Consider the following 12,373-nt stretch of genomic DNA (forward strand, 5'->3'; position numbering starts at 1 on the left):
TTTGGCTGTTATTTTTGAGCTGCATATTAAGTCTGCTAAAGAGAGAGTGCTGTCTTTTAACCTCACTATTTTTCTCGAACACTTCACCCCACCCCATGTTATTTTCCCCATTCCTACTATTCTTCACCTATGTATGTCTTCATTTTCTAGCCGAGTCTTTTAATTAGCAAATCTGCTTTCTCCTGATTCAGTACGATGTTACTGATGAAGGAGAAGTGATGCGGCACTGGAAGGGGTTTATAGAGGGGGAAATGATGATTTTTTTTTTTTTCAAAAAGAAGTAGTGGCATTCTCTTGTGGTGGAGAAAAAGAAAGCGAGATAGGAAGGGGATGAAAAATCCTTTCGAGTCTGTTTCATTAAAGTTACAAGACCCCTGAGAATCAGGGCAGAGAGAGGGGGGTATCAACTGTACGTCTGTCTAGTTTGCTGCGTCTGTTTCTGACAAACTCCTCTCTACCACCCACAGCGGCTCTCTACAGCCCACCACACATTCCTGACCCACATTCCTCCATATTACAGCTCCCCATCTCTGTTCAGAAATCTGTGTTCATAGAAAATTCACTGTAAACACCACAGTGGGCTTTGAACTTGCACATCTTTAAGTCGGTTCCGTGTTTGGCAGGAGTTTGTTTCTCGACTCAGACTGAAAGCTCACACTGGAAAGGCCACAGGGAGAAAATAGTTTCTTGGGGAATAACGCTGCTGTCACTAAGCTACCTGTACTCAGGGGAAATGAGATGTTTTCTTGTGCTGCCTTCTTTTGTTACACCAAGGATTTTGATGAGATATAAACTCCTCCTTGCTATAAGAAGGTCTCTTTTGGACAGACAGAAATGGACATTTGATCTACAGCCATCGAGTTACAGTTCATCAGCATCTCTGTGCCTCATAGGGATCATCACAGTGGAGCAGAAGGTCTTGTGTTGTCCTGTGTGTCTTCTTGATTTGTTTGAGCATCTGCCTCACTTTCACATAATGGGCCATAGGGATATTTTAGGTAAGGCAATAATAGATATTTGTACATTCGCGAGTAGAGTCTTTTTACTTTAAGGACAATGAGTAAAAGCATTTAACAATTTAGATTTATCTCTGCTGATATTGGAGAGCTTCAGAGGAGTTATGTTTAAAATTGCCAGGACAGAATATTCAGACCGAGACATATATAATTTGAGAGGAGACATGTTAATGGATCTTATTAAAGGATGGTTTTGCCAAAAATGAAAATATTACGTACTAGGTCTTAAATACATAGTTTGTAAATTCTCCATGTGTTGTAGTTCTTTCTAAACGATACAGATATTAGCACATTGTAATAAAACCACAAACAAGACCAACAAGGAACTGATAACTGAGTCTACAAACACCCCTGCCTGTTTATCTCGGTACCCTCCGCTTGGCTGTGGGAAAGACTATGGATACCTCCTGTCTCTGTCTGTAGTACGAGACATAACGTGGCGTTTTCTAGGCTACTTCATCTCATGTTCTGTTATGAGGAAGTCTAAGTAATTCTGGGATATTCACGTCTTGAATTTTATTCATTATTGTCTTAAAAAGGTCTTTTAAAAGGTCTTAAAACCCTGAAAGCTGAACATTTTTTGACACTGACCTTTCTGCGGATTCACAAGCCAACACATGCGGACACCGTCCTCACAACATCGCAATGCTACACAAAACGCAGCAGTGCAACAGTGAGGATTTATTCAAAGCCAAGTGTTTCATTAGTAATAAATAAAACAGTGATCACACAGAAAGGAAACAAGAGGAGAGAAAGAATGGTATGACATGCAACATAGCTGGAATGTAGCTGTGCGTGAAACAAGAGGACACACAGTGACAATATACTGTATGTTTATTTTGTTACAGTGCATTTCCCCAAACTGTGTGACCTTACAGAAATAACTATTCCTCCCATGTAGGGCAAGTTAACAAAGGGGTGTAGCTGAAAGCTGATTTGAAAAGTGGAAAAGGAGATTTAATGTTCTTCATGGAGTGGTGTACCACAACATACACACAGGGGCTTGCAACATGCTCCTGTGCAACGAGTGCAAGACGTGGCACTGTTGGACGTGGATGTTGCACAACTGTAACATCAGCTCCTCACTTCTGGCTGTGGACTTTTCTTTGCGTGTCATACCCTTTTTCCTCTCCCTTTGTTTTCATGCAGATGATCAAATAACCTGTTGTTGTAAATTTACTTCCAAGGCTACTGCTTTGTTTACAGTCAGATTTTTACTGTCAGAGTACCACAACATGTAAGATTGATTTGTAGATCCGAGTGTGACGTATCACTCTGTCCTAGAAATCGTCCTGGTTTTTGCTGAAAATAAGCATAGCATGCTCCATAATTTAGTCCCACTCTAGCCCTGTTCACATCTGGTACTAACATCCGTTCTGAGAGATTTGTTCACACCTGAATTTGTCTCCTGTGACCACTTGTGATCAGATCTCACTCCCTCGCTCTATATCCAAATAAACACGTACGTCATTCGTGTTTGCTACAAACAAATTGTGTGCTTTTACCCAGTCTGAGTTTAGAGATGTGTCCTATGACAATGTTTGTATGTATCCGTACAAGAGAGAGAGAATTAGAGCAAGCTGAGTCAGGAGGGGCTGAATGAATGAATCCACACAGCAGTGAAGAAAGATTTTTACTTAAAAGTATCAATTATTATGTGGTGATCATTGTTGATATAGTGGCAGTGGCTAAAAACAAATCAAGGTATAGTCACTGAGAAGCACAAAAAGTCCGCTGTCCTTCACACGCGGCCAGGTTTTGTTGATAAACACAGGCAATGCAGCTTCTCTACATTAAGAGCAGTGTTTTGTACAAAATGCAATAATCGCTGTTTTCATTTGCACTTACTGACCTGCACTGGCTTTTAAACCACTTTCTTAGCAGGTACAAATGTTTTGGAGTGGGCTGAGCCAATTATCTGTCTGACCCAGACGCTCTCTCTTCTCCGTTTAAAGTCTGCTCTCATTGTACTTACTGCTGTGTGAAGTATGAAGTCTGTTACAATCTCTACAGCCCAGGCAGGCCCTCTGAGTTTCAGTCGACAGATGGCTTGAGTAATGGCCTTAACCTTATCTGCCAATTTACTGCTGCTAATTTGTTTGCACACATTATACGCTTGGTTAGCGAAACATTCAGTTGCTAGAAAACGGTTCCCTTCAGTGCTGCACTGCGAGGGCATTCGAACAGTGGTTACAAGTTCCTGAATCACACCACCACTTGCTTAACTGACTGCTCTCTTTTTTTTCTTTCCTTTTTGTTATCCTCGGCACACAGAGAAAGAGAAACGAGTGAAGTCGGGCTCAGACGGGGAAGGAGCCAGCAACTCCCAGTCAGAGAGCTCGGCCAGCCTGGGCAGCCTGAAGGGAGGAGGTGAGTCATCACATCTCTCTCTCACACCCTATCTGTCACTGCATCTGTAGCCTCAGGGGGTGGAAGAGTTGAAGTTGAGTATTCAGCCACTTGTCAGAGGTTGGCCTATATTAAGGCTGCAGGTCAGCTGAAAACAATCTGCATTCTATTGGTTATTCTTTCTCACTGACATCGGCACAATGAGCTGTCAATTACATTTTTCAGTGATTATGTCTGATGTTAATCGTAATGATGATGCGCTCTTTAAGTTGGAAATATTAAAGCCCACTCGCCTTGTCGTGGATTCCTTTAAAACAAATCTTCGATCCCCATGACATTTAATGACAACAGAGAACTATCCATGAATGCACATTCATATTCTGCCCGACGATGCTTGTGTGTAAAGCAGAGTGTAAAGAGGCCCACATTTTCTTGTGACCCAGTTGTTCCATCAGATTTCCTTTGTTTCCAGGACATCAGTTCAAGGGTCATGCCTTCTAAACATGATGCAGGCATCCACTGTGCCAAGAAACCTTCAGGCATGATTAGCTCCACATATTGTCCGAGGCCGAAGATCAGGGGCATCTTATCGCCAGTGGCTCCATGGCTGTTCACTTATTTCTCATCATGCTTCCCTCTTTGTTTGTTTTGTTTTGTGTATGTGTTCGCCTTTTTCCTGTCACAATTTATATGTCGACGGCCACTGTTGCCCTGATTGCAGACATTCACTGAAGTCTGCACAATTTCCTGACATTTTTGGCTGTTGGTGAGAAGGCAAACCAACCTAGTGAAATGTCAGACTGAGTCCATGTGGGAATAGGGGAATATAGCTGCAAACTGTACAGAAGATTCACAGGGAGCAAGTGGGCGCGTTGATGACATTTCACATGATCGGTTGGAATATAAATATCTCAGAATGAAAAGGTAGAAGATGCTGACAAAGACGTCAACTTGGAAATATGAGATTCAAGATCTTTTGGTGATAAGAGACGATGCCGGAAGTCATGTCCTGCCTGTAACCAGATGCCACCCCTTGGCTGGATGTTCTGGAGATTTTCCTGTAGTTGTGAAAGCATCTGACTCCGAGAATCTCCTCCCACATGATTCATTTGTGAAAAACGAACTCCAGAAAATGTCTGGACCCAATTTTCCAGAGTTCATGTCTGAAACCGGCTTTAAAGTTTTCTTTCTTTTTTTGAGCAACTCCAACAACATCTGCAAACATCAGCTGTGCATGGAGCTTACTCCTTTGCCTGGTGGCCAGGTGGCTTCCAGCCAGAGAGGGATCTCTGTAAATCTGTTCTGATGCTTTATTTGGGGCTCTGGCCTTGGACGTGGAGCTTTTTATGACCAACACAGGTTTTAAGGATGATGAGGCTCAACAAAGTTGGAAACAGATTCTGGTAACAGAGTGGCTTGGTGTGCATTTTTTTTTTTTTTTACCATTATCCCACCGTCCATTCTGTGGATCATTTTAGCTGGATTTCTGTAAAGCAAAGTGGCATAATCATACAGCAGAGTAATGCACAGAGCGGTAGAGGCATGTGAGTGCCTTATGAAATGGGCCGAGCATTTCTCTGCTGACAGAGGTTTTTTACTGGCTGCCCTAAAGCAGTGATTGGGGACAGCAGAGCTTTGTAGCTGTCAGAAGGTTACATTTATGTAGTGTTCACTGTGAGTCAGAGGGACTCTCAGGATCACTGGTGTTGTCGTGGGTGATTCAGCTTTATTCATGAGACATGATACTTTCCACTATCTGCCGGCACCAGGCCTCTCACAGTGCACACACAATATAAATACCACTTTTCCTGAGTTACTCTTGATTGTGAGGTTTTACTGCTCAAGAATACTAATTTTAAACAGTTAATCATGTATATACTGTACATAATGTCAAAAAATATTGATAACAATCATCACAATTTCCCAGTATGTGAAGTGACACCTTTACATCTCTTATAATTCCTTTACTCTCATAAATGACACTACTTCCTTTACCTGTTTCAAAGTACCCACTCTCGAGTTTCTGTTGACTCAATCCATTCATTTGTTTTTACAAGGTTTTTATTGCTATTGTAGGACTGGAAGATGCACTGCTTCATACCGTAGTGCTGGAATAGTTGCAAGTATAGCCGTAGCATCATAGAAGCATCCCAGCAGCATCTCTGCAGCAGACACGCTCCCTGTGTGAATAACAGACGTGTGCAAAACACAACAGATAAGCGATGCAGCCGTCACATGCTGCACACATATCAAGTATGGTTCAATCAGCATAATCTCACATTTGAAAAGCTGGAAACACTAAATATTTGGTGATTTTGCTTGAAATAGTACAGACAAAATGGTGGTCAATAATACATTTTTTGATCAACTAGTTGATTTATTGATGCATACATCCATGCATCCATTTTCCTCCGCTTATCCGGGTTCAGGTCATTGAGGCAGCCAGCTAAGCAGGATGCTTTTGACGTCTCTCCCCCGAGTCCCAAACCACACTTTCCAGCTCCTCCTGGGGGATCCCGAGTCGGATGGGATATGTCGTCTGTCAAGCGAGTTTAGGGTCTCCAGTTGGGCCGTGCCCGATAAACCTCTAATGAACGGAGACATCCTAATTAGGTGCCTGAACCACCTCAACTGGCCCTTTTTCACATGAAGGAGCAGCGACTCTACTCTGAGCTCCCTCTGGATGTCTGATCTCTTCACCCTATCGCTATCAAGGCTGAACCCCAGCTAATGCAGAGAAAAAAGTGTTGAGTCTCCTTCTGGGTGTTTGTTCCCAGAGCCCCGAACTTCCACCTGAACCTCAGCTTTTAACTTCAAGGCCTTACCAACCTTAAGCCGTCCCTCCCTCTTTTCCCCCATGAACCACAATCAGTCCAACAATATTACCTTTTTCATAACAGCAGAAAACTACAAATGCGGTGGTCAGCTAAGGATCATTAGTTTCAGAACTGAAGTGTGTGCACAACAAAGAGGAATCAAGGTTTTAATGTTCTCAGCGGACAACATTTGCCTAAAGACTTGACAGAAATGAGTGTTGACAAGTATTATTGACACACATTTATCATCGGATGAGGCCATTACTAACCAATCACGTTACAGATCAGAGACATGCGAGTCAGGGGGTTACTCCAGGCTTGCTTATCACAGAGTGACAATCCACACACGGCTGCTTTAATGAGACACATTAGAGCCTCAATAAGAAAACCATAATGACTACCATGGCATTATACTTTGTGCACGCATGCTGCTGTTTACTGCTGCGTGACTGTATGATAATCGCAGGAGCCGATCAAATTGTCATTTGGAGCAAATGAGTCGTTATTATTATGACCACAACTGTTAGTGAATTCTTAGAACTGCGCAGAAAGTAAATGTAATATGAGATTTGAAAGGTTTATTTATGCTTTCCTTCGCCTGTTTCATGTTGCAGAGGTGGCCACAGGGAAACTTCTGGACCTGGCTGAGGGAGCCAACGTGGCACAGGTCCACTCAGGGACCAAACAGGCGGAATCGGATTCCTTTATGGAGCATAACCACGCAACGGAGAACAACAATACTGTCTGGGTAAGACAGGTCCGGCTGCTCAGTCGGTTTCAGCTGTTCGGGCTTGATAAGAAAGGAAAAGAAGGATACCATGAAGGAAACACTGATTAAGTGCCTGGTGATGTTCTGTACCTGTTGTATTCACTGGAGCTGCAGTGCTGCTGCTCAGAGTTAGACAATAGCCTATTGAAGAGAAGTGGCCTTATCAAATGGTCACATAGCTGGAGTGGGTGTGGGGCTGCGAGTAGCCTCCCGAGACCATTGCAGTTTAGAGAAAAGTGTTTGAGTGTGTGTTGGCTTAACATTATTAATCACTGTTTACTGATCATCTCTCAAGAAAACAAACTTTAACCAACTTGTGTGTGTTCTCTATGGCAGGAGTTGGAGGACGGTCTGGACGAGGCTTTCTCAAGGTGAGAACCAGTGAACCAGGATGTAGATAATTTTTTCTTCCCTGAAAGCCCAGTCTCTGCCAAACAGCCACACAAGCCGCTGCTCTGGAAATAGCCACCTGCGGTTTGGGCTGCTCTCATAATAAACACTGCCTCTCCCCTGCACTCGCTTCAGCCCAGTGCTCTCCCACAGACAGACGGGCTCAGCTTACAGGCCCTGGCACGGCCGACCAGCCTTCCTGATTCACGCTGATTTTGTATAGGGCTCCATTTACCATGGTCTCGGACCGACACACTGATTTCACATAAGCTCGGGAAGCATGTGATTATCAGACGGACACATTGCTTGGTATTTACACCACAAAACCACAGTAGAGTAACTTATTTTTGTAGCACAACGTGGGAAAAAAATAATGACAAAGATAAGCTCTAAGTTTCATGTCTTAGGTTGAAGGGAAAGTCCATTGTCTGAGCCGAATTCCTTTTAAACTCTGCCGACGTAGCAACAAACTATGGAGAATGGAGCCGGAGTCCAGTGTGGTTAATGTTTTAGTTTAGTGCATATCAGCAGCACTCAGAGAAGCTGTGGTGGTCGACAGATTCAACCTTATATTAGTAGATCTGTATTTCCTTTGGCTCTGCTTGGGCTCTGCCTTCTATTTGTCATGTGTCTGTTTAGCAAAAGAAGAGAATGAATTCCACATTCTCTGTAATCAGGCGTTAAGAGGCCATTTTGTCTGTTATTGGATGGATATTTGTCTGCTCACACTTTAATTACACCTTAATGCCGTTAATCTCCTGTGCTGTGATTAATGAGGATGCTCCCAGCACGAGCAGAGACGCATCCACATGTAGATTTATGGAAGTGAAGAAAGTTCAGGGGCCCCTCGAGAGCCAGGCCTGGTCGATGTCTGCGAGATGAAGCTGGTGTGGTAGAAGACAATTAGAGACAATTAAAGATTCTGTGAATGAGGCCATAACAGAATGACAGTCTTTGTATTATCACTGTACCTGATAGTTGGTGTGTGACACACACACACACACACTTCAACATGAGGGTTGACATAAGCTTCGGATAAATTGACTGTTTATAGCCAAGTAACGTAAATGTGCCTTGTCGTCCCCCATATCATTTTAGATTATAAAAAAGACCATTAACAGCAGATTAGTGGCTATAGGGTGTAATACTATATATGTCTATTGATCTTGAAAATCGACTAAATCACCGACAGTATACGTTGAGATTGGGAAATTCTATTTTCCTCATCCTTAATTCTTTTCTCGTACCAAATTATTCTGTCCTACATTTGATCATGTCAATGTAAACAGCCTGGAGATTTGTAACATGCAGCATCACAAAAACATCTGCTCGCTCACTGCAACGCCTTACTTTTAATCCTTTGATTCAAAGAGTCTGTTATTATTGTTTTATGAGTGACATTTTAATTCTCTTAAATGAGCAGTTTAACCCCTGTATCTCCCGTTGTTAACTGCAGATTAATTCAAATGCTGTTCATCTTGTTGCTTCTTTGTGAGACTGCACTGCCACCTGCTGGCTGAGCACTGGCCACTGCTCTAGATGTGAAATCCTCTGACGTGCCTGTTGATCATAAAGATCATCAGTACGATGCATGTTTTCTGTCCTGCACAGAGGAAATATACCTTTTTTCATAATCAAGGTTGTCGCCCTCTGTAGGTCAAACTGTCCATTGAATTTTTTATTTTTACGAGGTAGTTCAGAACAGTTCTGAGTTAAATCTTTGCCTGACTTGTGATGTTTCCTCTGCACCCTCAGCCGCAGTCTGGATAGCTTTGAATCCTACTCAGGTAACGACATCATATATGGATCTAGTGACTTCCACCTCATTGCCCATCAGTCGACCCAACATTCAAGTCTGCTCATCTGCCTTAATGTCAGTGTACCACCTGATTAATGGCGACACGTGCTTTCACAGTTTCATTTTAAGGCCATATACCATTAACATGCTGTAGCTCAGAACTTTTGTTTGACTTCATTCCACTGTTGGATCCATCCCTGAAAGACGAGGGTCTCTGCCACAGAACCTGATTAGTCCTCCGTTTGTGATGTGGCGATTGTTTTCAATGGCTCTTTGGTAAGAATGAAGGAAACAGAGTTGCATTGTACTTCAGGTCCTTTTTTAAAATTCTGCCCAACTTTTGCTGCCCTAAAACCACGTCACTCCCTATTACATGAAAAATATCATTCAGTAGAGCGCATACCTCCAACAAGGCCGAACAGTCAAGCTGCACCAAAGTTAACACACTCATAGATGTCAGTTCCCTAAACATTTGAAACCTTTTTTCCACCAAGATCCATGAAATATTCCCTAGGAAAATGGTGAAAATGTCAAAAATACCCTATTTCGCAGTGTGAATAATTCCTGGATCTGCCCCTGATCCGGATCCACACAAAAAATTGAATGGGTTCTTCCCTGACCCATACCACATCCTTCCACCATGTTTGGTAATTCTAATCCGTTTAATAGGTTTTCCCTAATCCTGCTAACTAACAAACTAGATTGGCACTCGGAGAGCGCATACCTCCACCAAGGCTATTGCCCTAGCTCGCTATGTTAAAGAAAGTGGGAGTAAGAATCCCTGGATCTGCCCCGTCCACTCCAATATTAATGCGTTCTTCCTTGAGTCATGCTTCACCCCTCCACAAAATGTCATGGTAATCAGATATGTAGATTTTGAGTAATCCTGCTAACAAATAAATGTCATTAAAAACAAACTCCTTGGTGGAGGTAATTATTTAAAGGCGCTATATAAGTTATTATTATAAACAATGATAACACAAGATATCCATTTCTGAGAAGGGGACTTCTCGCCCCTTAAAGGACTAGTGTTTGCCCCATTGATGTACCAATCCTATTATTTCTCTAACAATGGTTTAATATCTATGTGAAGGCGTTTATCGTCTCAGTGAGTTGTCACTTTAAACCCAAGACTCTCTTTTACATGTGTAATGTTTACAATTCAGTTCATTGATATTAGGTCAAGCAATACAAGTAATTTAGTGCTGTTACACGTAGTGCACATATGCAAAAAGAAATCAGTGTTATCCTGGTTATTATTTCAGGCATAACACATAGTGACCCCGCCCCCTTAAAACAAAGAACAATGAGCCATAAGATCCGGCTTCCTTCAAAGAACTTAAATTTCCCTCAGTGTCTTCATCACAAATGTTTTGTGTGTCTGCCTCACCCTCATCAGATTTGTCTCTGAGTGATAGACGTCATGAATTGAATTGTTGTGTTCTGTATGTGCTGTAAAAGCATGGTGTCATCTACTTTATTAACTAGTCATTATTAGTTCATAAAGGGGAATATTTTTTCTTTTTTTATGATTTTCCTTCATGAAAAACAGGAATGCCACTTTCAGAATTCATGTTCATGTCCATATTTTGTACACACACTGTACCATTGTTCACAAGCTTTTAAACGTAATGTAGCGACAGTACCCTGGATTCATCATGACTGTTACTGATGAAATATCTCTCTCCCTCTGCTCCTCTAGACTCGCTGAGTCTCGCACTAACCCCCAGGTCCTGGACATTGGGGTAAACCCTCAGGACTTCAACACTGAAGAGTGCCTGTCCCCAGGCAAATGGGACCAAGACGACTCAGACTTCACGGCACAAAAAGATTTGTTTGGGTGCTAATATGAAGCCTCCGCCAAGAAGAGGAAGCAACAGGGAAAGACTTGGCAAAACGGTGGTTAAAAAGAAGATGAGTAACAAAACGGGACAATTAGGAAGGGTTCCCATCCTTGTCCTTGCTGCCAAGTCCTCTCAGTGGTGCAGTTTAGTGGCTGATGCTACTGCACACATGCGGACCGAGGAGGAGAACATGAGCAGGCTGCTCACAGAACAGGCCAAAGCAATACAAACCAATTTCTCCCTTTTCTATGGAAAAAGAACATGCAGTTATTTAATGTTTGTTACAGCCTGTGTGTTACTACCTTTTGTGTCTGTTTACCCATTCACTGTTTGTAATATGGGCTTGTGTACATAGTGCACAGAGTGTGAAAGTGTGTCTGTTGTTTATATATGTACAAACAGATATGAGAGTTACAAGGAGCAGAGTGTGTAACAGGTCATTAAGTGAGTTAAAGGTCAACAAGGGTGTAGATGTTTTATTTACTTACAGATGTTGAAATGTAACTGAACTAGAAGCTAAAACTCACTGGTGACGGCCACATCTAATGTTGTGCAACACAGTTAAAAGTTACTACCTATGTGCTTCAAGGCATCTAAAGCTTTAAAAATAACCTGTGTGTGTGTGTTTCGATCAAAGAGTGTGTGTTTGATAAATGTATGAGAACAAGGTGACAATCTTATTTTTCTTCTTTTTTTTTCTCCAATGTGAAAACTATTTTTACACTCAGCATTCATCCATGTTTAAAAGCACATATTTCATGTAAGGGAATATAATGTCAAAATGTATCAAACTCATTATTCAGGCTTCTGTACTCTGCCTCTATTCACTCATCCTTGTGGATCTTTAATGTTTTATTGTTTGACAGCTTTGAATCACAGTGGATTCTTTACGCCGGTTCAACTGAAATGTTCAGGATCACTTACGAGAAACGTTTTGTCAGTGTGTCATCAAACCTCATGAATCAACCGTGATTCATAGCTGAATAAACAAAACATGAAGTCCAACAGTGCAAGTGTTTTATAGGCACTCTACCCCTGTATGTTAATTTATAAACCTGCATTGACTTTGGTGGTTTACTTTTTTTTTTCTGGTTAAGGTTCCCTGTGTTATTGTTGGCATTTTGTTTATGTATGAATTTAATTTAATTCATTAATTTCAATAAAGGCAAAAATGTATTGTTAAGTCTGATCCGTTAATTGTAAAAGCTTCATGACAACAGTGTTACCTCTTCAGTTTGTTGCCTATTTTAGCAGCGCAAGTCTGCTCTGATCTGTATCTCCTCAAGCAGATAAAGCTTTTATTTGCTGACATGTCTGGAAGACCAGTTTGGAAATACAGTAGCCTCCGTATTGTACTGGTGTTGTAAACCAAAGTAAAAGGATATTTTTAT

At 41.8% G+C, this 12,373-nt stretch overlaps 1 protein-coding gene across 2 annotated transcripts in view; it reads left to right on the top strand.

The window, feature by feature from the left end:
- The window catches only part of ldlrap1b (low density lipoprotein receptor adaptor protein 1b), a 37,531-nt gene extending 25,366 nt beyond the window's left edge, over nucleotides 1–12,165 (top strand). The window contains exons 6-10 of one of the 2 annotated variants that reach the window (XM_035168013.2): nucleotides 3,291–3,386; nucleotides 6,796–6,929; nucleotides 7,287–7,321; nucleotides 9,096–9,127; nucleotides 10,841–12,165. In XM_035168013.2, the coding sequence (XP_035023904.1) occupies nucleotides 3,291–3,386; nucleotides 6,796–6,929; nucleotides 7,287–7,321; nucleotides 9,096–9,127; nucleotides 10,841–10,887 (344 nt within the window). In that variant the 3' untranslated portion in view covers nucleotides 10,888–12,165. The remainder of the gene's footprint in view (nucleotides 1–3,290; nucleotides 3,387–6,795; nucleotides 6,930–7,286; nucleotides 7,322–9,095; nucleotides 9,128–10,840) is intronic. The other variant, XM_035168012.2, reaches the window with a different exon arrangement.
- Nucleotides 12,166–12,373: the final 208 nt, after the last annotated feature.

The sequence above is a fragment of the Hippoglossus stenolepis genome, chromosome 10 (genome assembly GCF_022539355.2).
Source record: "Hippoglossus stenolepis isolate QCI-W04-F060 chromosome 10, HSTE1.2, whole genome shotgun sequence".
NCBI classification, from domain to species: Eukaryota; Metazoa; Chordata; class Actinopteri; order Pleuronectiformes; family Pleuronectidae; genus Hippoglossus; species Hippoglossus stenolepis.